The following is a 27,358-nucleotide window of genomic DNA, read 5'->3' on the forward strand; positions in this document are numbered from 1 at the left end:
AAAAAAAATACTTTCACATTGACTGTCCCTAAGAGAATTTACTCACATACTTAAATTTATGCACCAAGTTACCAGGAGCCTCATAAATACTGGACCCATAATCAAGCCGTAATCATTCATTTTATTTACACTTCATTAGAGAGCACTAAGGTAATGATCTTCGAAAGATTTCGCTGCAGTCAATGAAAATGGAAGTGGACATCCTAAAGGGGAGGGCATAAAAAGGGACTGTCATTTGTCCCAAAGGCACAGAATTATTAAAAACAATCCGTTTTAAAAGTTACTATGGGCTTTTATGCATTTCCCACTCGTAATTGCATCCTAAATTATTTTTACTCCACGCATTCCATGTGAGGTAAGACCTGACTCTGACTACAGAATTTAGACTGAACTTTGGACATTACGTGGGAAACAAACTTCCATGAAATAGAAGCAGCAACAGTAACGTGTAATTCACCTAGAGCATTCACCATATATATTACCACTTGTCATTTACTGTTGGCGACATCCATGACAACCTTTCCACAGCAATTTGAATAGCGGCACCAAAGGGCAGAGCAGCACTACACTGAATAAAACATCCACTGCCTGCATCATTCCTTTGAAGGCTGTCAGCCACACATTTTGAATAACCTGAAATGAAGATTAAAAGGGAATGGAATTCATTTATTTATTTATTTTACCTGAGGCAGTGAACGAAAAGAAAGTAAAATTTAGGATTAAAAAAACGTTTAAATTTAGGCAAACATCAATACTTTGTTCCTAAGAACCATAAAGTTCAATAATTTCATTTAAGTCACAAAGCATGACACTGAGTTATAAAATTGAAGCCAAGCAACAAAACGAGTTAGAGAAAAATACAGCCAGCTATTCCTCCCTCTCACTGTCTCCCTTCTCAGTCACCTTCCATCTGACCTTCCACAGACAGTTTCTCCTGCATTCCAGTCATGAGAACCACCTCAGTTCTCCTCAGTGACTTCAGCCTGCAAGTGGTTCCTTCTCCCTGTGAGGATTCTCTGGGAACTTTTCATGTTTCTCCCTCTTTTCTCAAGTATGTTTTAACGACAGGAAGAACGTGATGGAACTCAATATGGGAAGGAGAGAAAAAGAGAGGCTGCGTTCTTTTCAAACTATTCCACCCAACATGTAGATATTAGTCTGATGTAAGCCTTATCAGCCACCTTTTTATACAGATTTAAAAGAACATGGTTAAAGAAATCTCACTGAAGGATACAAACGGTTGTCGAATAGTGTCACACACAACCTACTGTGCAAGTTTAATGGCACCATTTAGAAACCTGTTATCACTAGCTAACTGACTCTATATAAAAGATAATTCAGCTAATAAGATTCTGCATACACAGTATAACATAATTACCTAATTGATAAACTAAATGTGATCGCAATTGCTCAATGCTGGAAGCCTCCCCTGCAGCTGAGGGGCAGCACGTGCTCCTGCCCCGCTGGGTGGTGCAGGCCTCAGGGACTTCCATCTCTGAGTTGCTGCCCACACAAGGCAGCCACAGCAGCAGCACAGGGCCAGGAGCTTCGACTGCCTCCATGCGGCTCAGGGTCCTGAGAGGTTCTGGATTACTCTTCTGGATCACTCTGAAGACAATTTTCTTGAGAGTATGTGTTAAGTTAGATTCTGTGGAGCAGCCTGGGAACTCATCCATCATTTATAGCATAGCTTCCCCGGGGAAATGCATTCATAGGTTTTAAACAATCAATCTGAATGTGAACTGTTGAAAAAGAGCTCATTTGAAAACCTGTGGCTGTTGGTGAAAAAGCAACTCAAAATGAGGCTCCCAGTTACTCAGAGATTTTGTCTCCAAAGTTTCCTGTTTGGCCCTTTAAGTCAGCAACACCTTGAGCCCATGTAGTCTCCGTGAGAGTAAGTTTCACTCATTTGTAAAGTGGAGGTCATAACACTGTGCCTAGCCACAGATGTTCATGTATTTCCTTCCCCATAGGAGAATTTTTTAAACTTTTTAGCCCAGGATATGGCAGGCAGAATTCTAAGAAGACCCCCAATAACTGACACTCTTGTATACGCCCCTCCCCTGTCCACTGTGCGCAGACCTGTGAACATGAGGGAAATCACTCCCATGATTTGGTTACAAATCAGCTGACTCTGAGTTAATCAGAAGGAGATTATCCTGGGTGGGCCTGACCTAATCAGGTAAATCCTTTAAAAGAAAATGAAGCCTGAGAGAACTGCTTCTCCTGCCTGCCTTGAAGAAAACGGAAGCCACCATGAGCTCTACAATTGTAAGGGACTGAATTCTGCCAACCACATGAGCTGGGAAGAGAATCCAGCTGAGCCCTGTCCAGACTTCTGATCTACAGAACTGTGAGATAAACAGGTGTTGTTTTAAGCCATTAATTTATGGTAATTTATTACACAGCAATAGAAAACTGATACAGACCATAGCTATAAATTTACGTGTTTCTATAACTCTGAGGAAAAGAGGCATCAGAAGTAACAGAGTTCACATACTCGAAGGAGAAAGGAAGAGGGAAGGGAGAGATTTGAGATGTATTGTGCCAGACACTTTGGTAGATAGATGCTTTACAAATGTTATCTCTTGTAAAGAAACAGTTCTATTTAGAAAGAAGTTCTAGTGTCTTCTATTATTCTAATATAGAGTTTCAATTTAAAGCAAAATTACCACCAACTTAATAAAAGTTTTAACCTCATTATCACGATAGAAATCTTTGAACTAGCAAAAGGGTATAATCCAAAGATGGCTTTGAAGATTTTTATTCTACAAAGCACTCAGGACAACCAAAGGGTAAGTGATTGTGACCTTTGAAACAACTATACGAAATAAAGCTTATTGCTTATCATATATGCCATTCAGAAACAATTTTCTCTATTGGTGGGAAAATAAACACATTATTTTAGAAATAGATGCAACATGATCCATATGGTAATGCAGAAAGCAACTAGCTGCACCAAAGACACTCAGAATAAAATATGAATTTTGGACTATTTTTTTAAAATAGCAAAATAAGAAAATACCCCCACGATGTTTTAAAAATAGGAATTGTACACATCAACTCTAATGAATCCATAGAGCAAAAATGGGGAGAGGGTTACCTGTATTTTAAAGTCTCAACATCTATGTGAGATATGTACCATTAACATTACAAGAACCCTTGAAGTTCCTTGAAAACTGAAATTGATTTCTCAGAGAAGACCAGTGATTGCAAAGCATACCTTTGCTACTTCAGAATCATTTTGAAATTCCCACCATTTATCATGCTCTAACTTTGATTCTTTAAAAAAAAGAAGAAAAGCATTTGCATCAAGCATAGCCTGAAAACATTTCAGAATGCTACCAAAGGGAAAAGATAGCACTGTTTTTCTGTAAGCACATATTTCTCAGTACTGTAATTGATAGCTCAGTGTTCCAGGAGACAGAATGGAAATATTCAAATAAACACTAAAAAGTTTTAAGTATTATTAGAAATAATTTTTGTTTAAAGACAAAACTTGAGGAAGTGAATTTACCATGCAATTCCATTAAGTAAATGAGCCTCTTGAAATTTGCTGGGATCTTAATTTTATATAAATTTATTTCATCTGTTGTGCTTCGGCTCACGCAAGACAATGACAACAAGAGCTATTTAGGCACCTGAAACTTCTCTGCAGTTGCTGCTTGCTTATTAAAAGCAGTAACAACTTTAGAAAACGGGGAAGAATCTTTAAACACTCCTTAAACTCAGAGTCTGACCTCTGCATTTTGATGTTTGGTAGCTGTTCATTCAACACCCTGTACTCTAACCACAATGTGAACCGGCATGTTTTACTAGAAATGCTAATCACAGCTTCCATTCATCAGTGCTTGCTCTGGGCGAGCCCTGGACTTGCATTATCACATTTAATTCTGTGAGGTAGATGCTATTATCAAACTCATCTCATTTAGAATGAAATTAAGACCTAGAAAGGTTATTTAACTCGCCCAAGGTTAAGTGGGTGGTAAGTGGTAGAACTGGGATAGTCAGTCTCCAAAGCCAAAATAACTATCTTTCATGACATAATAACTTTTAATGAACCAGCAGAGGGATGATGTCTAACATGGCTACTTTACCATGACAGGGAGAAATCAACAGAAATTTTTTGTACTTATGTATACCAATAATATAACAATTTTAGATCTACAAGGGAATACCACACTCGCTCTCCCTCCCTCGCACACACAGACACACTCACATATTAGTATCAACAGAATGATACCTCAAACCGCATGAAAGCTACTAGCTACTTAATTATACCTAATATAAATGCTTAATGTGCCAATCAGACAATGATTATATTGACTAATTTCTATGCATAAAGTAACCTGACATAATTAATCCAAGACCAAGAAGTCATGAAGAAACTTAACTGAGAACATAAAGTTATTTCCAACAGCTTTTGTCATACAAGCTAAATTACAAGGATATTATAAGATACATGCACACACAAATATGTATATATGACAGTCTGGAATATAGAAAACAATGACTGTATCCTTATAAATGCAGTGTAGAATCACATTGTGAAAGCTAATTTTTATCATCTTATATAGTCTTCCAGTATAATTCTCAGTATAAAAAATCCAGATTTCTTTGCTGCAAAATAGCATATTAATCACAAATGTTTTATCTATAGATCTAGAAAATACATTTGTAATGGAGCTAACAAGAGATTATATCTCAGATACAAAAAAAAATGTAAAAATTGATAAGAAAAAGACAAACGACCTCAGAGACATAATGGCATATATATGAATAGATATTTCTCAGAAAAGAAATAGCAAAATAAAAAGATGATAAAATGTTTTGTTAGTGAGTGAAATGCAAGTCAGAGTAACAATGAAATATCACTTTACACCTAAATCGGCAAAATATAAAGAATGTTAAAACACCTACTGCTGGCAGGGATATGGAAAAAGGTGGTTCTTTTCAAATCATTAGCTAGTGCAAATACATACATATATTATTTCTTCTCTCTGGTTCAGTTTGGATATTTTCTATTAACCTGTCTCACAGTTTATTAACCCCGTCTTCTGCTGTGTCTAGTCTGCTGTTAAACCTATCCATCCAGTTAATTTCAGATATTGTATTTTTTAGTTATAAAATGTTAAATTTCTTCTTTTTTTCCCTAAAATTTCAATTCTCTGGTGAAATTTTCCAATTTTTCTTTAACATATTAGTCATGTTATTTTTAAGTCCCTACATTCTAACTTCAATCTCTGGAGCAAAATTGCGACTATAAATTACGTTGTCTTTCTTTTCTCTTGTCTTTGGTCATATGGTCCCTGTCTCTTAGTATATCTATAATTTTGGTTATCAGGCATTGTGTATAAAAAACTGGAAAGGCTCTAAATCAGTGTTTCCCCACCCTGCCCAGGTCATTTTAATTACACAGATATACTGTATATCTCTTTGTGTATTGTGGGCCTTTGAAGAGCCACAAACCATTGTAATATTTAATATTTTTCAACCCCTCAAGAACCAGTTTTTACCCCCTTGGGAGAGATATCACCTCCACTGAGAATGCATGCTCTAAATAATGTTATCTTCTATCAGAGAGCATTTTTCTTCTTCTTCTAGGCAGACAGAGAATTAATCATGGTAATCCAATCATGGCCTGAGCTGATTCCAGGTTGGTTACTGTTCTGGTATAATTTAGCGCACCTCAGATTTGCTCTTGTTCCTATGGTGGAGGCCTCTAAGGCATTCAACTGGTAGTATGGTGAGTCTTTGCTTAACTCCTCTCTAAACTCATGACTAGAACATAGAAGTTAGCATTCTCATTGTAGAACCAACCAAGACAGTGTTCTTCTGATTAAATGGGATCAGTCCACTAAATTCAGGCAATTTATTCATCTCCTGAAGCCATTTTCTCTTTCCGGATGGCAAGCAACTCTCAGTTAAATATGAATAAGGTACTATGTGACAAAATTACTACGCAACTTTTTTTAAAAAAAAGTTCAGTTATGTGGCCCTTTTAATTGTAGTATTTCTTACACTAGAGAGTATATTTCACACTAACAGTCTACATTTATCTTAATAAGGCACTAGAAGCATTCCAGGAAGAAACCACCTGCCATGATTGTTATATAATGCTTATTTGGGAATATACAGTATGACAGTTAAAAAGAGGTAAAAATATTGAAGAATAAAAATTATTTGTACATGATATAATTTTATGTCTATAAAGCCAAACAGAATCCACTGAAAAACTATTGGAGTTAATAAAAGAATTAAGTAGCCTAGATAGATCCCATGTGAATATATAAAATCCAATAGAGTTTTACTACCAGTGACAAAAAGAAAATGTGACTTATACAAAATTGCTATTTACATAAAAAAAAATACTCCACGACAGCTTAATGAAAAAAGTTTGTGATCTATAAGGGGGTGGGGGGGGAAGACTTTGGAAAGAGAAACTAATACTAGTGTCACTAAATTGAATATAATAAATGTCCTAGGGGGAAAAAAGAAACCATCGGAGGAGGGAAACAATTCCCTCCCAATAAAATGTATACTTTTACTATTCCACTTAGGGAAATGGGGCATGGTGAGCAAACCCCAAATATGATTCCAACATTTACCTACAAAAAAAAAGAATAGGCAAAAACAAACGAATAGATAAACCTATCACATAAAAACCTGAGCAAGAAGTGCAAATATATGTCTACAGTTGTTAAAAACAGTGTAGCACTAGTTAAAGAAAACACAGATCACAGAAACAGAAGAGATAATAAAGAACATACAGGAAATACAATGGGACATAAACCAGCGGGGAGAGAATTATTCAGTAACGAGAGAAAGGAGAAACTGGTTAGCAAAATGGGAAGAAAATTTTATCCTGTACCAAATAAATTACAACCACGTATCAAAATAAATTACAAATCCATTTAGACAACAAACATTTATTTTGTGCCTACCAGGTGCCACCCTCTGCTAGGTACTGGAGAGTCAAAGATGAAAAGACTGTCTAGGAGTAAAAAAAATGAGGTAGCACATTTGAAAGTTCACTGAGTTCCCCCAATCCCTGCCAGTAGAAAACATTTTGTTATGCTAATTTGAATGACCACTTATGAAACTTAGAAGATGCTATGTGTGTCCTATTCACTGCATCTCCCTTATGTCTTCACACCCAAAGGCACAGTGCCTGACACACAGTAGGTGCTGAAATACTGAAGAAATAAAGCACAATGACTGCTTTTCTGTGTGGGTGTGTTTCCCATAGAAAAGCCTGGGCTCTTGTCCTTCCACCTCCTATGAGTTACAGTTTACTGCACTTTGTCATTTGCAGAATGATTAGAGGGACAGAAAGCAAGCGTGGGGGGTGGATTTCATTAAAGAAAAAGAAAGAGGATATTTTTCACATTACACCAAGCACTGCACTGAGGAGGAAAGAAGGGATCTAGGTAAAAGAGACTGAGTAAGTAAGAAATGGATGAAAGTATTTCTGAGTAGCAAAGAAGATAATGCTAAAGATTCAGAGCCCAAGACCAAGGACTCAAACGGTTCAGCTTTCCGACTTTCTAAAAGCAAAGACTAGGAGCATAGGAGCTCAGAGACGAAGATTACCTAGGACAAAGACACTGCTGGGAAAAGAAAGAAACGAGCCTTTTTCATTGACTTTCATTATGAAATGATTGTATTGTATTTTTTAATACACCTACACAATGCTTAATATACACCAGCAACTGTTCAATGTGCTTTTACAAATACTATTTCATTTAATCTTTATAATAACCCATGATTTTGGGTGCCATAATGACTATGTCCATTGTATAGATGAAGAAACTGAAGATTAGAGATGTTAAGTAACTTGGCCAAGATCATGTAACTATTAAGTGGTAAAGCCAGGATTCAAATTCAAGCTGTTATAAATAAGTTTCCATTGATATAATTCATCCTCATCCTCAATGCATGACCCCTAAATGAACACCTTCTTCTCTTAAGATGGAAATAACAGAACAACAAGAAATAAAGGGAATAAGGGGCTGGCCCCGTGGCATGGTGGTTGAGTGCACGCGCTCCGCTGTTGGCGGCCCAGGTTCAGGTCCCAGGCGCACACCGAGGCACCGCTTGTCAGGCCATGCTGTGGTGGAGTCCCACATAAAGTGGAGGAGGATGAGCACTGCTGTTGGCTCAGGGCTGGTCTTCCTCAGCAAAGAGAGGAGGATTGGCATGGATGTTAGCTGACCTTCCTCACAAAAAAAAAAAAAAAATTAAAAAAAAAAAGAGAAATAAAGGGAATAGTCAAAGAAGTGATGAAGACTCGAGTTTGAATCCTCTTTCTATCAATTACTAGCGTCAGACCCTGGGCAAGTTAAACAACTTTTGTGGGTCTTAGTTTTCACATCGGTTAAATGGAGATAATAGTATCCAGCCTCAGAGTTAAGGATCGAGAGAAAGACGTACAGAGAAGCACCTGACAACTAAGGAGCACAAAGCGTGAACAATAGCAGCAAATGTAGCTGCAGCTGCATTAAGTATTGAGCATCACATTGAGTATTAAGATGGCAAAGCTCGCCATGGGGTCCCCCAGGACAGAGAAGGAAGAAAGGACAGAACTTGAAAGATGGCTCAGAGAATTTAAAGCAGTTGAGGGATAACTAGGTTGGAAAAGGCAAAAGCGCAGATTCAGTGGGTAGCAAGGAGGTTGCAAGGTTACAATATAATTGGCCTCCTTGGAGGCACCTTGGAAGATGGTACTTCCTCTTACGAAAGAGCTAATAATCATAAGAGTACCTAGTAGTTATTGCTTTCAAATACAGATGTTTTGGGGAAACATCTTTAGAGAAAGTATGGAATCGCCAAGTAAAGAGCACCATGTTTCCACTCACTGCGGAGGTCTACCACCTTTCAACTCATCAACAGGTGGGTTGCCGACATTCCTCCCCACCCTACCCTTTGGATCCCTCCTCTCTTGTAAGGTTAGTTTACCTGCAGTAGGTGAGATGGCTAAAAGCAAGGCTGGATCGGTGAGACAACCAAAGCCAAATGCCAAAAAATAAAAAACTTAGGTACAAAGAATTATTTCAGTGAAAACCATGAAGACAAGGATTAATTAAGCCCAGACTCATCTATTCTAAGTATAAATATGACACCAGTCTACTTACAAATCAAGTCACATCCATCAATGCACTAAAAGTAATTTGCACCAATTCTGGCATTTCGTATATTCTATGCCAGTGTTCCTCAAACTGGAGTCTAAAAATGATTATTAGGGAAATATAACTATTTAACACATCTAAAAAAAATTTATTGACATTTCATTGATAATCTTAAAAAATATGAACTGTTTAATGACTACCTTTTAATTTCACACTGCTCCATGATGTCAGTGCCATATTTCCATTTGTATTAGTGATCAAGTTGGCCACATATTACTATTTCAATTGCCCTGAACTAATGAGAAAAGACCAGAGGTCTAAATACACAAATGAAGTGAGGGCCAAATGATATCACGGAGCACTATGGAACCATCACTAAAGGCTTTGTCAGCAAAGTCACAGGAGAATCGAGCTTCATATTGCATGTGATAAATATGCTAACTCAAAAAAACAAAGAAAGCTTGTGGAGCAGCATACTCATATTGCTAAGAGCAATTTAGTGTCAGCAAAGTATCATCATTAATATGTAATATTAAATTGATACTGTTATTTTGAATGTTACACTTTGCTGTTTTGTTGTATTAATTTGTTTCAATTGTAGTGGTAAAACCTTTAAACATAAGAAGTTTATATTTTTTTCCTTCATAAACATATTTATTTTAATGATAATTATGTATGTTGACATTGTGGGTGTGAAAAATTTTCTCTTTTAAAGAAGTTCATACATCATTCATATCAGAGGAACACCTTAAATGTAAGGTCTCAAACTAAATTGAAATCAGTCAGCAATCCCACATGCTCCTCTCTGCTGTTAGGTGCTCCATGGAGAACAGTGTGAGGCGAACTACCTTCCCAAAAGAAGCTTAAAATTTAGGGAGAAAAAGTCCATTTGAGGGAAACAAAATAATCCTTCTTAACTTGTGGCAGTCAAGGAGGCTTTTGAGAATCATATGAATGCTACAGAAAACACACACAAGTTTATTTACAATTTCAGGGGAGTTCAGATTCCAGAAAGCTATCCATAGGTCCCAGGATGAGAACACCTAAATAATTAGATAATAAGAATAGTTTATAAGAGGTGAATTATTCTATGTCATTAGTACATGGACGTGTGATAATGACATGCAAGCAGGAAAGAAATAAGTAGGGACCAAAAATTTGAAAATAACTTGCTAGATCAGTAAAAGAACTAGGAATAACTACAAATAGGTTTGGCTGAAGAAATTTCACTCAAATACATGTATATACAATTCCAAATCTCATGATCTCACTTTCAAGGAGTCAAATTACAAAAATATCTCATCATCACTGAATTTATTTATTTATTATTTTTATTTATCAAAAACTTTTCTACATAATAGTTGTATATAAGTACAATGTAGACATAGGGAGTTATCAGAAATATAAGTACTTAGTTTACTCCAAATAAAGAGATATGGACAGAATATCGATAATAATGTTATGTATATGTATAATAATACCCATAGTAATAACTGATAATAAACTGGAGATATGCAAAAGGTTTGCGATATTAAGCTTTGAAGGGCCAAAGAAATCTCTGGCTTCCCAGTGTCTATGAGTTTCAAAATATGATTCCTGTTTAGATGTGAATTAAAGGATATGACTGTCAGATTAGAAATAATTATGAAGAGTTACATTTACTGGTTGCAAAAGAACTGGTAAGTAGTATTTTGAAAACCCTAACACAAGGTTTTGTTGAAATTTATTTTAACCCAGTGCAGACTCTGAATAAAGGGATTTAATTGCTAAATTTCATGGTTTGTCATAGAGAAAATATCAAATTTCACTCTACCAAAGATTAACAGAAAAATCATAATAAACACTGCAAATTATTTACATAGCTTAAGTAGATATCAAAGATTGCAGACATGCTCTGAGGAACAGAACTAATCGTCAACCCATGACCCACACATAGCTAATTACCAACCTCAATATGGAGAAAACCTTTATCGCCTATTCAGTGTATCCCGCAGCTTTCAGATCAAGGTTTCATTTCTGCTCTTAAATAAGAACCAGCCATGCAGGGAATTTAATTCAAAGTGCAAGCACAATCTTGACACAAGTTTATTTCACCTCCTTTTTTCTTTTTATTTTCATGAGAAAACAAACCATGTTATTTCTTGAAATACACAACATGTGGGGTAGCCTAGAGTTCTCAGTCACTTCCACTTCTGAAATCACACTATCCAACTATAATAAAATCCTGAAACTAAAGTCTTCTACAGAAAAGCCATCTGATGAAATTTACTATTTGAGTAAGCAAACTAGAAGTTAAAATAAGACATTCGTTTCTAGGATTCAACCCTTCTCTCCATGCCCAAGAATTCCCAACAGAAAGGCCAATCTCTTAAAAACTGATGCGCTTTGGCACCTTTCCCAGTAAAGGTGACAGAGCCTTTCCTGATGAAGGCGTCTTACCTACTTATCTCCAGAAACCTCTCAAATGATTCAAACTGAAGTTTGACAGGCTTATCTTTAAAGAGCCTTCACTGGTCAAGATTTTATGTATGGCAATTCTGAAGGAATAGTTAATGGACGGAAGTCAGTATGTTATATTTCTTACCGGCTAGGTTAGTTTGAAGGTAGTCTCTATACCACCACCAACCCCGAAAAAAAGAATGCTGGATACTAACCTCTTTATATAGTGTTTCCACTTCCCTGAAGATAATATAGCTTCAAGGCTCCTTCTATGTACTTAAAAAACTGGTGATACCATCCAACAGGATCACCAGTACTCCCACACAGTTGGAATGTCAGTGAGAACCATTACAGTCTTGCACTTGAGAAAGTGGATGCTGTCCCTTTGTTATAGTATCTTAATATATACATGCCTTCATGGCAGCAACACTGCCATCAATATAATCTGAATATTTTTGGTGATGGAGGTCAAGGATAGCATGGATAAATTAAAATGCAAATAATTTTCAAACCTTCTGGATTGCTGCAGATTAACAACTAGAAATTAATAAACGAAACCCAATGTAACATCATGCCCAATCTTGTTTTATCTCCAAGTGTGATCACTATAATAACTTTGTCAGGAACGTGTTAAGAAAATGGTGTGAATCAGAGTTGGCTGGGCTCTGTTTACCAACCTCACCATTACCCTGCTCCCCCTCAAAAAACATCAAGAAGACATTTATCTAAAACCAGTGCAGAAATACCTCTCCCACCACAAAGAATCAGGATCCTGAAAAGTGCCAAGAAAGGTGAACACACAATTGAAAAATCAATAGCTTGGAGGAAGAATAGGGTAATAGGAACTGAGGTTACAAATGAAACTTTAAAAGCCTTGGTAAATATTTGAAACCCCATAAAAATAAAATAAGGAAAAATAAACTCAGTGAGAAAATAATACTTTCTATCGACTTTAATATAAATGGACAGCATTAATTGCCTTCGGAGTTCCTCAAGCTGTAGATACTTTTTGGGTCTCAGATCATTGTGACTATAAATGAGACACTTAGAAACTGACTTTGCCTTGTTATAGATAAAATAAGTTCTCAGAAGCCATGTTTCCCCTAAATCTGGACCTCCATGAAAATGTTCATCTCTAGGGGCTAGCTGTGACTCCAGAGATGTAGAGAAACATGAATAATTCAAGATGGATAAAGCAAGCTTTGGGATAACCTTTATTTATCCTACACAGCTGTGTGGAGTGTGTCCCCTCCACAACACCAAGGATATCACCTTAGTTCTACAGCAGTTTCATAAATTTCTGCTTCTCCTTCCTCACAGGTCCACCACTGTATAGTCTAGAGCAGACTCACTCATCCCAATTCACTCCACTGTATCCGAGAATCAGTTGGTAAAAAGATAGTGAATCCACATATGAAAGCAATTCTCTGCTTTCCTGCTTCATACATTCCTGAAAATATGTCAAAGGGTCAAATATATATTACCAGGGAATTTTTTATTCAAACTTCCTAATTATTCTTCATCCACTCCTCATTGATATACCTCAAATCTATCCATATTCTTTAATTTTGTTCTTTTCAATCACAATCAAGTACACATACCACTGGCCTAAGCACAATGAATGTCTGATTAAAGACAAGTATTAGTCTTTTTTGGAAAGACAACCTCCCTTTGGTGTCGGCTGCATTAAGTTTATGAGAGCTACGCTTCTTAACACTGATACCAGCATGTTCTTTCCTCTGATCTCTATCCAACTTTCTGAAACAACGGTAAAAAACAATGAAGTACTAAAAACGTTTTACTGCCAAGATGGTGATGCTACTGAAACTGTTAGCTGGCAGAAAATGTAACACCATCGATAGTATTAGGAAACAGAGTTTTCAATAAATAAGGGAGCAGTTAAAGGGGACACAGTGTCAGAGTCTTCATTTCCAGTCCACACAAAAGATGCTTTGGAGACAAGAAGACATGGGGCAGAGCAGACTAGTTCTTCTTTAGGTCTTGGGAAAGAGATCTTTTCTTCATTTTCATTGAACTGGTCTTTCCTTTCCGATATACTGTATACTCCAAAGGGCAGTGATTGGGGTTCCTGTGGAGAGGGTCTCTGTATTAGTTAGGATTAGGTGCAGCTGCGTATAACTGGTAACCCAAATAAGTGGCTTAAACAAAATACCTTACTGCTTTCTTATGTAAAAAAGGTTCAGAAGCAACAAATCCAGGGCTGGTGTGACGGCTACCCAATCAACAGACTCAAGCTACTTCTACCTTTCAGTTCTATCACTGTTAGTGGGCAGAGGCTACCCTTATGCTCAACTTGTGGACCAATATGGTTGCTGGAGCTCTAGCCAACACAAATGCATTCCACATAGGAAGGAGGAAGTAGAAGAAAAGAAAAAGGATCCCCACCAGCTGACTATCCCTCGAGCAACTTCTGCTTTCTCATTGGCCAAAATGTAATACCACAACAATATCTAGCTGTGAGAGAAGGAGGCTGGCAGATACAGCCTTTTAGTTGAACACATTACTACCCTGACAAACATGAGTCTTATCAGCAAAGTAGAAGGAAATCATGGATACTGGGTATATAGCTGGCTGTCTCTGCCCGTGTCTCAACTGGTTTTAGTTTTGGGAATGAGCCTTGTCTCAGGGAAATCCATTCGCAGAGAAACCACATTACAGATAGTGGGGCAGGTTTCCAGGTTTATCCACAAAGGCCTACTTCACAGGTAATGTAGTAGAAAAGTATTCATTTGCCATCATCTAAAGTGGAATCGATTGGATTTCGATAGATTAGTCTTTGCTCTAATGAGGTGTGCAGAAGAGCCTGGATGGAAGGAAAAACAAACAGCAAGGAGCAACACATATTTCCTCCCAGCTTTGTTCTCTGGCAAATGCACCTTTCAACTGCTTCCTCCCTAGCAAGTAAGTTGTCTTATCCCCGTTTTTCCATAGTCCTTTCACTCTCTTCAACAGGACTATGAAGCCCATTCAGAGAAAATTACTGAGAAAAGGAAGAGACAGTCTACAGACCCAACACACTCAAGCTGGACAATGCCTATCGGCAGGCAGAATCTGCCTTCCAGACTTGAGCAATGGAGATGAGAATGGAGCAGTGTTACGGATTGAACTGTGTCTCCAAAAGATGTTCAAGTCCTAATCCTCAGTACCTATGAAGGGGACCTTATTTGGAAATACGGTTTTTGCAGATGATCAAGTTAAGATGAAGTCATTAGGGTGGGCCCTAGTCCACGAGGCTGTGTCCTTACAAAAGGGGGAAATTTGGATACAGAAAGAGTCAGGCACACAGGGAAAATGCCACGTGACAATGAAGGCAGAGATGGAGGTGAGGCATCTACAAGCCAAGGAATGCCCAAGAGTCCCAGCAAACCACCAGAAGCTGGGAGAAAGACCTGGAATGGATCCTTACAGTCCTCACGAGGAACCAACCCTGCTGACACCTTGATCTTGGACTTCTAGCCTCTGAAACTGTGCGACAAGACGTTTTTGTTATTTAAGCCACCCAGTTTGTGGTACAGCAGCTGTAGCGTACTAATACACGGGTGGCTGGAGCATCTTGCCCCATCTTCCTGGGGCCAGCACAATGCTTCCTTTCTCCCAAGTGTCCACATCCCGTGTGTGCCTCAAGTTAGTTCTCAAGGCCCATAATATTCAGCCACCCTCATTAAACATACTTGGGGCTCCAGCCATGCAGATCCCAGGACTATTTGCTGATGGCCCAAGCGAGACTGAGGGGAGGCCACAGGGCCTTCTACCCTAACCATTATGGGTCATCTACCATTATGACCAAGATAACATGAAGTCAGACGATACTAAATTGGGTATCCATGTTTCAAAGTCTGTGCATGTGACACAACTGCATAGATAAGTAGTTGCCAGAAACACAACTATCTGAAAAAAGAGTAAGAGTAAATGATTACACATCAGGAGGCACTGTAATCACTCACTTCTGATGATTCAACAAGCTCACGTATCTAAATGTATTCTATTTGTCAGCGTCTCTTCACTGAGCTCCCCTGCTTCCGTAACACCTCCTTTCTACTCTTTTCTATTTTTCTCCTAGCCACATTGCCACAGGATCTGTCTGGAAGACACTGGAAATGGCAGAGGCTGAAAAAGCTGGTAAAGAAAGCTAAATTTTTTAATAATAAGAGTGAACCAGAGGAAATCTCACTTCCATGCATATCCACTCTCCATTTTATTGGAAACAAAACCTGTTTTTTAATAAAAAATCTAGTAAGAGAATAACATAATGAACACTTTCCTGTACATCAACTACTCAATTTGGTAAATCAAACACACACTGTTGAAGGCTCCAGCACTCCTCCCAGATCTCAGTCTCCCTCTTTCCCCCAAGAGGTAACCACCGAGATGCATTTGATGTTTATTATTCTCATGCATGCCTTCATACTTTTACCACAAAGACAACCCAACTAAAATGATGGTGCTCTTTGGTAACAGTCTTATCAGTTACTATTTTTTTCCAACTCTTTTTCCTTTATCTAGCAAAAAAGTATCAGATAAATGTATTCAAGTCATGGGAGTAATAACTGAAAACTGCTTAATTTTATTCCTATCAACTAATATCTATTTTGTTCACCTGTATTACCTGCGTCTTCCCCCAGTAAAGCTGTGATATAGGGAATTCAAGCCAGACCAAAAGGAAATACACTTCGAATAGGTATCTATTTCTGGCACTGCTCAATGAGATTGGTAAATGGAAGTCTGCATCACTGAGGCTTAAAATTCTCCTTGACAAAGTAACAAAATGGATAAATTAGAATTTAGGATAATATTAAAATTAAATTATACTCCTTTATATAGAGGACTGGAAAAACATTAAAACTAATCAAAAATGAATCCATCACTCTTATCTGTTCTCATAAAAGACTTAAATGTAAAAATAAAATAAAATTGCACTAGACTCAAATGCATTAAGTGGAGGACCTAGCATCCACCATTATATTTGGAGCATAGCAACTTACTAAAACTTGGAACTTAGGGCTGGCCCGGTGGCATAGTGGTTAAGTTTGTGCACTCTGCTTCGGTTGCCTGGGGTTCGCTGGTTCAGATCCTGGGCGCAGACCTACACACTGCTCATCAAGCCATGCTCTGGTGGCGTCCCACATACAAAATAGAGGAAGAATGGCATAGATGTTAGCTCAGCAACAATCTTCCTCAAGAAAAAAGAGAAAGACTAACAACAGATATTAGCTCAGGGCCAATCTACCTCACAAAAAAAACAAAATAAAAAAACTTGGAACTTAATATAGGACATCAGTAATTAATTGCTCAATCAATCAATTAACGGGTTAGTCCAAGAAACTGTTAAGTGGGAAAGGAGATATGTGATTTTAAAACACACAAAACAATATTCTCCAAATATTTATGGCACACCTGTTACATGCCAGCATGGTTCCAGGCACGGAGAATATAGCAGGGGACAAAATCCCCTGGCCCTAGGGTGCCCCAGTCCAGCAGGATAGCAGGTAACAAATTACACTAATGCTACATCCTGCGGAACTCGGAGAAACCCTCCCTGATCAGTAAATCACTCTACAAATCACAACTTGTCTAAGAAGGGCTGCAGTGCTGGTTTCTGAGGAAATACTATAAAGCCCCAGTGTTAGAGCAAAACAAAGAAAATATGTTCTAGGCCCTAAATGAATATAGCATCTCTTCATTGACTACTGAAACCTATTAAAATATGTTGTGCAGAGTGATTTCCTGCACATAAAAAGTAAAAGCTTCTCTGAACCTAAACAAATATCTCCAACAGCTATAGAAAAAATGTTAACATTTGGAATTTTATAAAATGGATTACTGGAAGTGAGAAAATGCCTCGGTCCCCTAAACAACTATACATGACCATTAGAAACAGGCCAGCACTTCGCTTTCCGGCTGGTTCTGTTTGATGACAGAGCCAATTTTGTGGGCAAGCAGGGCACTCAGCTCATATATGACTGGTCAGCTCCAGAAAGTACTTCCCAGCTGGAAAGAAAATGTATGCCAAGAATCAATAATCATCAAGTAACAAGGATTTAGAAAACAGCCTGAAAAGAAATATACTACAATGCTTGCAGGGACTGTCTCTACATAGTGAGATTATGGATGAAAACTTTTATTCTTCATTCTTCTATATTTTTCTATAATGGAAATAATCATGAAAAATGAATAATGCTTTATGATCTAAGAATTTTCACAATAAAATAAAATGCTACCCCATTCTTAAACACTAAGAGACTGTAACACTGAAAATACTTCAAGGAAAAATGATTTAATGCATCAAAAGACACAAGTGAAAGCTAAATTCTATGCTTCTTAAACTATCTTTTCTTTAAGTGATGATATGGGGTAATTTTGAATGCAGTTTTTCCTGTCTATGTTTTCTGTTCTTCTACAATGTTCACCTGTGTGACTGACAGAAGTATCATTTGTTATTATTTTCTACAAAGACCAATTAGCCCTAACTTATTAAGATACTATAAATTCTACATTACTCAAAAAATAGACCACAATAATAGGGGTACACATATCAGTTTATTCTCCAAAAACAATTCTTGGAAAGGCCTCCAGGTTTGAATTACTTCCCTCTTTGAAAGGATCCATAGAAGTTCAGAGAGGTCAAAATGTACAGACTATTCTGAAATTAGCTATTTCAATGGAACACAGGTCCCTCGTCCTCTGCCGCTGTTACTCTGCCAGCAAATCAGCCCCACATCTGAGGAGTCAATGAGAGGGGATGGCAGTGGGAGAAAATGGAATAGTGAGGTGGTTTGGTTTTCAAACCTCTATCATATGGCATACACTGCAGGACTAAAGTGTTTCCTGATGATGGAAAAACCACTGAACCCAGGGCCAGCTACCTCTTTTAGGATACGTTTTTAAAGCTCATCTTAAGACGAGCTTTTTCTTCCTTTTGCTCCAAACCCCATTTCCCAATAATGGAATGGTAGGTTATGAAGCCAGAGAACAATTTGCTACATCTCTGAATCCCTCTACCTGCAAGGCCAAGTTTCATCAATGCCTCCCAAAACAATCTGAAATATATGACTGTGTTTTAGGTTAAGGTCAGTGCTCAGGGTTACAAACACGGGCAGAATGATCTCCACACAAGCAACAAAAAAGAGCTCCAGCATCCTCAATAGACCCATTTACCCTCTACAGAGAAGAGCGACGAGTGAGAGTGGCCCTGAGGTGCGAGGCAATGGAAGCTCTGGGGTTTCAGGAGGATGCAGATCTTGGACCACAATAAGCAGCAGCCAAGGATGAGAGGATAACTTCAAGTATGTGAGCCACAACCTCAGGAGTATCTACAACCCTTAAAGCCCTGCCCTCACGGGCCAGCTTCATTTCTTTTCAAGGCAGTTCTGCGAGTGGCTGGCTAGAGATATTTTTTCAGCCTTCATTTTGAAGGCTCCTGCTGCCAACACCTGTCTCAATTGTCATTGGCTGACCCCTAAAGACGGGAGAGTGACATTCCCCAATGTTAACATACCCCAAGAGGACAATTCTGCCAGGCTCACATTGGTTATGAAAGCCTTCAACTACCTGGCATTTCTTTTAATCAGTTATACTGCTTTTGGGCTCATTTTACAAAGCCATCTGGCTTTGCAGATATCAATGAAAGGACTATGAAAAACCTCACTGTTTTATTGTGGCCCCACAATGGGGAGCAATCCACTTTAAAGTGTGCTAAGCTCCCAGGGTCCTGGTGTAGAAATAGCTCGCTCACATTCTTCATTGTTCAGATATCCAAGGAGCCTAGCCATCTAGGGGATAAAAAGATTCTTCTGAAAGCACCATGTAAAAGAAAATATTTGTTCAGTCACAGTGTCCCTACAAATATGATCTTATGCTCCATGGCTGGATGTCTAAGAAGATGAAAATGAAGGGGCCTTAACAGATCTGGTGGAGACCTGGTCAGATAAATTGGAGGTTGGGGGATATGTGCTGTCCTAAATTGAAGAACGCTGAGGTGCCCTTTTCCCCGTGAATATTCTATTCATTCTTACAAAATGTTCCACACCTCAGGATGGCACTAAAGAGAAATGCTTTGATGTTTTTTTCACTACTGAATACAACTGCAATTATATTTAAAATATCTTTCCTTTCTATTGCTTTGACGGGTTCACTTTTGAGGTTTTCTATTCCTACATTTTAATAGTCCTCTTTCTAAGAGATAGTTAGCTGGCCTTTAACAAATCCAAATCTAGGAGCAGGGACCAATGTTTCTTTTGATTGTTTTTGCAAATAGTTATTTCATTCATCAGAATTTGAATGTTAGCAGAAATGACAAGAGAAAATTCAAGGAGACTGACATTTAAACATCTAGATGTATAAATATATTGTGGGGATTAATAACTAGGGGCCAAATTTAATGTGTCATTTTAAAAAGTTGTCCTTTGACATAACTTAACCTGGAAGTTAAATGCAGCTAGCGGTACATGTGACATAACTTAACCTGGAAGTTAAATGCAGCTAGCAGTACATGTGACATAACTTAACCTGGAAGTGAAACGCAGCTAGCGGTACATGTGACATAACTTAACCTGGAAGTGAAATGCAGCTAGCGGTACATGTGACATAACTTAACCTGGAAATGAAATGCAGCTAGCGGTACATGTCACCAGTTCACAATAACTTTCCCAAAAGAGGCGGCTATTCCTCTTCAAGGCACAGAGAATAAGGGTCAGTGACTACTGACCCAGTGGCTTCATCTGAATAAATGGAGCAGTCTCAACACATTTCTTAATGGCCAGAAGACCTGCCAGCAGAAAAGACAAGTGCTGAGGTCACGATGACAGCTGATTTATAATTTCTGCAATGAGCCCAGGGCAGGGAGGGTCCTCACTCCAAGAGAACTAAATCTTCTCTGGTGATGCTGCACTTTACCACCGACAGACCTGTTTAAAATTGAAGCAATACAGAAATCTCACACGCACTGTATTTGTTGCATGAATATTTTTGTTCTACCTCCTATGTGTAGGAGGCTTAACATATTCTAGTGGTGGATTAAGGCAAAATAAAGATGGGCAACTGGTGATATTTTATTTTGAGACAATGTAAGATAGTGCCCAAGACACGAAGGTAATATCTAATGAGGGTTACATTTTAACAAGAACAAGAGAATAGTATTAAATTAGAACAATTTTAAGTGAAGTTACATTTTACGTTGGCCATTTGTAGGCAAACTTTACAAGTCTTAAACTGATAATGTGTACAAAATATTTACCTTGATTCAGTTTTAATTTTTAGTTATAAATTTTTTCCATCTTTTAAAAGTACAATTTCATATAAGGTTGTTTTATTTCAGTTTGATCTAGATTAAGAATACCTATGAATTAAGGTGGTTCCGTTTACCCTATCTCATTAGGTCCAGGAGTGACAGCCCTGGCCTTAAGGAATACTGCTTTGAACATAATACTAGAAACATTTTTGGAGGTACATCATTATTTCCTGGTAGCACAGTAACATCATCACTTGCTTAGTATCTTCACTTCAACATAACCTTAGTTAATTCATTTAAATCAACATATATGATTATTTTTACCCATTGTTGCAGTTTTGGGGCATTTCCCTCCTTATTCCTCAAGTCCTGTGAGCATTATTTTAATTATTCTAGTGCTTCAGTCTTCCCAGTTTATGACTTCAAGTTCTCTAATCATAGTGGCTTTTTGAATATGTCGGTACACTGCAGCAACTAGAGTTTTTCTGGCTTCAAGAATAAAACACTCTGTTCATTGCCTGTGGACTCCCATAGTCACTCCAACCCCTGGTCACAGATGGCTGTTTATGTTTATTTGTTTTACAAAGCAGAGAGGTTCTCTATCCTAATTTAAACAATCCTATCTTCCAAAGTCTTTAGAATTGGTCAGCCTTGGAGAAAATTAAAGGCTTAAATATTTGACAGTTTTATAAAAGAAACATTTATTATTAATTTTATGATATCCTTACTTATTGCTTTTTCTGTGATTTTAAGTTCCTGTGATAGCCTACATATATTTAAAACCAATTTTACTTTATTTTAACAACATACAATTTATACACATGCATAATTACACTTGAAATATACTCTATTATATCTTTTTATATTTACTTTTATCAACTCAATTTTGATGATGATTAAAACTTTAGTGCAGGAAACACAATTTAGTCTGATCAAAATACAGCTTATTTGGAAACACTGGAAACATGATATGCCTTTTATTTAGCACAGTTTATATCATTTGTCACCTTTGATGTAGCATGATTGACTTGGCTTTTGGTAGGCGCAACTTGTTCAACGGCTTATAACTACCATTTCCTCTGTCACTTCAATTTCCACTACTGGCCAGCAGAAGCTCCTACAATTGGTTCATCTGTTCTTTATAGCTCAACCTCCATATACAACTGAAAGCATCCCTGCTCTTTAGCAAAAAAAAAAAAAAACTGCTCTGAAATCAGCAAAATTTTCCCTATCCCAATCATGGCATCCAGTTATGTTCCAAAAAGAGTCTTGATACTGTTTAGTGGAAAGTAATATAAGAAACCAAAATCAGGGTACATGGAGTGCTTATTAGATGATTTCATATGATCACGGGATGGAAGCCAGGAAGTAACTGCTCATTACCTCCTTTAAAACAGAGCAGGAAAATTATGTTTGGTTTTGATTTAATAAATATTGTAAGTTCATACAGAAGGAGTAAATTTAACTCTAACTTTTTTTTGGTCTTGATGTGAATAATTTAAATTAATTTCCACTTCTTTTTTCTAAATTACCATCTTTAATATTTATACACATGCTAAATTGCCATACCAATCCATTTCTTTGAATTATAATACCTTTGAAAGTACTAGGAATCTCATTTTATAAAGCATAACTGTATTTTTTCCAAGTAAATCATTCAATAATAATCATAATATATCAATTATTTCACCATTTCATTTTTGGTTGTACAACAAACATGTTTGTTTCTAATTAACCAAGTATACATGGGTAGAACCTACATGGGCATGTCCCTTTATTTTCATAAGCAAAATACAGACCTCGTATATATTTGTATGTGTGTCCATTTGTAAGACAATATTACTATTATTTTTAATTGCAGGCAGATTAGTGTTTGGCTCCAATATTTCAAATGCCTTTAGAAAAACACAAAGGTATTTATTATCCTAATATTGAAGTTTCCAAAAAGCAATTAAGAATATCAGTGAACACAATTAGGTTATCACATTAATATAAATTTAAAATTAAAAACTGTCAAAAAACATACAAAATATTAGACAACTTTACCCAAAATTTCAAGTATGACAATTTCTTGAGTCAACATTGTTTAAGTTTAAAAGAATCAAATCATAAAAGATAGAAAAATACAAGGTTTATTATGCACTTTGGTGACAGCTCTTGGTTCATGTTATTGTATTTACACAACTCTCAACCAATCCAGATACAAGTATATTTATAATCTGGTACATAAACAGAAATATAAATATTTATAAGGTTACAGTAACTGGAAGCTTTAACCACTTTAGCTTTAAGGCAATAATCTAATTTTTGGATAAATTAAAATATGTCACGCCTGTATCCCCATTTTTGCATGTTGGGTACTTGTACAATTATCACAGAGAAAGTAAAATCACATTAAGAATTAAAATTCACAGAAGAAATAACGCTTAGATTATCAATAAATATTTTCCAATTAGTAACATCAAGTAAAGAGATCTCCAAACTGAGAAATATTAATTTTTTGGTTCTACTTACCATATATTGTTATATTGCCTTTTATATTCAAAACATTTTTTAAAAAAACTCTGCATTTAAGTTTTAAAATTATTTAACCAGAATATTAAAAAAAAATGGCTAAAAACAATCATGAAAAATATGAAAAGAAGACTAGTGAAGGAGAACTTACCAGAGATTACAACTCACTAGAAAGCCACTGCATTCAAAGCAGAATGGTGTTGGCATAGAGACAGATAAGGATCAGAATAGAGAGACCAGCAATAGATCCAAGTACATATGGCATCTTTCTATGTGACAAGGGTAACATTTCAATCCCATGAAAAATAAAGGTTCTTGTAATAATTAGGACTTAAGTAACTGGTTAACCATCTAGCGGGAAAAAACAAGAAAGACTCCTACTTCATACCATATACAAAACTTCAAACTGGAGAAAGATTTGAATGTTTTAAAAAATTGGGGAGACAATTTAAGAGAATATTCGTATGACCTTGGGATGGACAACACTATCCTGAGCAAAACAGATAATTCAGAAGCAATAAAGAAAAAGATAGACATATTTGATTAAACAATAATTAATTTTCATTTGGCAAAAGACATCACACACAGAGATAACAACTGTAAAGATATATTTGCACACATATAACAAAGGATTAACATTTCTAAAACACAACAGCTCCCAGAAATTGTGAAAGAAAAACACTACGAAATGGAAAAATGGGCAGTGGAAATGAACACGAAATGAAGAAAACAGAAATTTGAAGGAACCATAAACATATGAAAACGTACTCAACATCAGTGGTAGTGAAGAAAATGCAAATTAAAGTCATGATCAGAGATCATAAGATTGGCAAGAATTAAAAGGAGCAGTGGCAGCCAGTGCTGGTGAGAATGTAGGAAATGGGCACTCCATGTGCAAATGTGATTTACTATTCCTTTGGGGCAAATAATCTAGCAATATCTATTAAAATTAAAAATACACATACCGTTTGACCAAGCAATTCCACTTCTGGGAATCTATCCTACAGAAAAAAAAAAGGACCAGTACGTAAGGATAAAGGTACAAAGATGTTCATCACGGCAGCATTGTTTGTTGTGGGGCAGAGGAGGAGGGGGGGACTGGAAATGACATGAAATGTCCATTAATGCGGAAATGGTTAAATGAAATGTGACATATCTGCAATATAGAATATTATATAATTCTGTATATGTATGGGATAAATCTGTAAAGACTTGGAAGACTGATAAGGTGAGAAAAGCAAATTGAAGAGTGAGTGCTGAAATCTCATTCTTAAGACAGCAGCGACAACTGCAACAGAACAATACGTGTGAACGAACACTATGTGCATGAAGGAAGCAGTGGAAGAACACAGACCAGACTAACAATGACTGCCTAGGGTTGTGAGTGGAGACAGGGATCGGAAGGGATGGGGAGTATGTACTTTCTCTTAGCATATCTTGGGCGGTTTCACTATTTACTATGAGCACCATATTAATTTTATAATTTTCAAAAATATATTTAAGAAAAACTTATTAGCTTTCATTAACAGTAGTAGACTAGTAGTATTTCCAGACATTCACCTTTAGTAAAATAGTAGCAAATAAACAAATATTCCCTTCTCTCCTTATGCCAGTCACCGTAGTGTTCATTTTTGATGGCTTGCCCAATATCCATTCCATCTCTCTCTCACATGTGAATCAGCCATGTGGTTTGGGTGGAATTGACTCTACCCCATTTCCCAGGGACTCCTGAATGGTCTAAGCCAGTTCTGTCCACCAGACACACAATTTTAAGCCACTTATATAATTTTAAATTTTCTAGTAGTCACATTAAATAAATTTAAAAGAAATAGGTAAAAGTAATTTTAATAATGTATTCGTATTCTAACCCAATATACAAAAAATATTATCAATGTGTAATTAATGTACAAATTATTCAGTAGATATTTCCCATCTCTTTTTCATATCTCAATTTGGACTAGTTACATTTCAAGAGCTCAATAACCACGTGTGGCTACTGGCTACCATACTGGACGGCAGTGGTCTAAGCTAATGAGAGTAATGCTATAAATATTACCATATTCAAGGGTGGACACACAATTTAAGATGGTCCAATCAAAGAGAAATTCATAATGGTAGGAGAAGAAAAATCCTCTCTTGAAAATAAACAAGAGAAAAGTAACCCTGAAAACTGCTAGCAGCTGTCTACTAGCTAGGAAGGAAGCCTACAGCAGGATGGAGAAACTGGGTCCTTGTGTCAACACTAAACCTCTGGACCAACCCCTACAAGAAGCCTGGACTTTTTAGTTATATGAGCTGGTAAATTTTTTTTTATTTTTTCAGCCACCTTGAGTTAGGTTTTCTATTACTTATAATCAAAAGTATCCCAATTGATGAACTCATCTATGGGCAATGTCATGTCCAAATATTTTCTTCTGAAGTGAATTAACTCAAATGTTCAACATTTCTTCCATTTATTTGTAGTCAAGGCATGCTTTTGTTAAACTAGCCTTATTTAAAAACATTTTTTTTTTTTGATGAGGAAGATGCTAACATCTGCCAATCCTCCTCTTTTTTTGCTGAGGAAGACTGGCCCTGGGCTAACATCTGTGCCTATCCTCCTCCACTTTATATGGGACGCCGCCACAGCTTGGCTTGACAAGCGGTGCGTCGGTGCGTGCCCGGAATCCGAACCGGCGAACCCCAGGCCGCTGCAGCGAAGTGCGCGCACTTAACCGCTTGCGCCACCGGGCCAGCCCCTAAAAATATTTTTAGGCATTCTCTGGAAACATGCCCAGAGATTTCCACAGACTAATTCCTGATCATCCAGGGTAACTTTCTTTAGTCACCACACAAGAGAGTATTACTCCAAGACAATACAGATATGGGGTGTCAGAAAAATCAATCAGCTCCACTCTCATTCCACCCTCTTTTCTGGTCCTCCTTTCTAGACCAGGGTTCCCCAACCTTGGCACTAATGGCATTTTGGGTAGATAAGTCTCTAGCGGGGGGGGAGGGGTGTTTTTCTGTACATTGTAGGATGTTTAGCAGCATCCTTGGCCTCTACTACTCACTACATGATAGGAGAAACCTCCCTCTCCAGTAGTTGTGACAATCAAAAACGTCTCTAGACATTGTCAAATGTCCCCTTAGGGGATAAAAATCACCCCTGGTTGAGAACCACTGTTCTAGACGAACCATCAGTTCATATGTACAACTGACCTTCACCATTTCATAAGACTCAGTCATTGCAGCAATCATTAAAGCATGACTCTACCCCCTCTAAGTGTCTCCTGCAGCACAACCTTTCCAGACCTTGTGGCCCTCTCCTCTACGAGACAAGAACACATGAGGTTCTAGACGTGAACCTTGTCTAGTCACCCTCTTCCTCCTCTACTCCCCAAGTATGCTGAGCCTGAGTTCTCCATTGCAGTTCTTCTTTCCAGAAGAAATGTGCATAGTTCCTTCTAACTTAAGCTTGAAATTATTACTTGTGCTGCTCCCAGAACCACCCACCCAACCATTTCTCTTGGGCTTCTCTGAGGGAATTTTTCTAACAAAGTATTTGCTCACTGATGGTCACTCATTCCTCAACTCAGTCTCCCCTGCCTGGGTCACCCATCTCCTCCATCAGTACATCTTGGGGGACAATTCCATCCCAGTCTCTCCACACTGTATCAATTCACACATTATTCTCCCTAATCCATCTCTAAGACTAGAGTTTCATTATAACCACCGGAAAACTCTTCACGGCTTCTCAAACTGATCTACAGATTTAATGTAATTCCAATAAAAATCTCAACAGGCTTTTTTGGTAGAAACTGACAAACTGATTCCAAAATTAAAGAACCTAGACTACTCAAAACAACTTTGAAAAGAACGAACAAAGTTGGAAGACTAACACTATGTGATATCTAAACTTATCATAAAGCTACAATAATTGAAGCCATGTGGTATTGATATAAAGACAGACATACAGGTCAATGAAACAGAATAGAAAGACTGTAAATAGACACACACATACGTGGACAACTGATTTTCAACAAAGGTA

General features: G+C 37.3%; 1 protein-coding gene across 5 annotated transcripts in view; it reads right to left on the reverse strand.

The window, feature by feature from the left end:
* The window catches only part of MAST4 (microtubule associated serine/threonine kinase family member 4), a 545,073-nt gene that overhangs the window by 228,199 nt on the left and 289,516 nt on the right, over positions 1 to 27,358 (reverse strand). For all 5 annotated transcript variants that reach the window (XM_058563945.1, XM_058563939.1, XM_058563942.1 and 2 more), the window contains one exon: positions 24,294 to 24,329. In XM_058563945.1, coding sequence (XP_058419928.1) covers positions 24,294 to 24,329 — 36 coding nt within the window. The remainder of the gene's footprint in view (positions 1 to 24,293; positions 24,330 to 27,358) is intronic.

The sequence above is a fragment of the Diceros bicornis genome, chromosome 20, assembly GCF_020826845.1.
Source record: "Diceros bicornis minor isolate mBicDic1 chromosome 20, mDicBic1.mat.cur, whole genome shotgun sequence".
Taxonomy (NCBI): domain Eukaryota; kingdom Metazoa; phylum Chordata; class Mammalia; order Perissodactyla; family Rhinocerotidae; genus Diceros; species Diceros bicornis.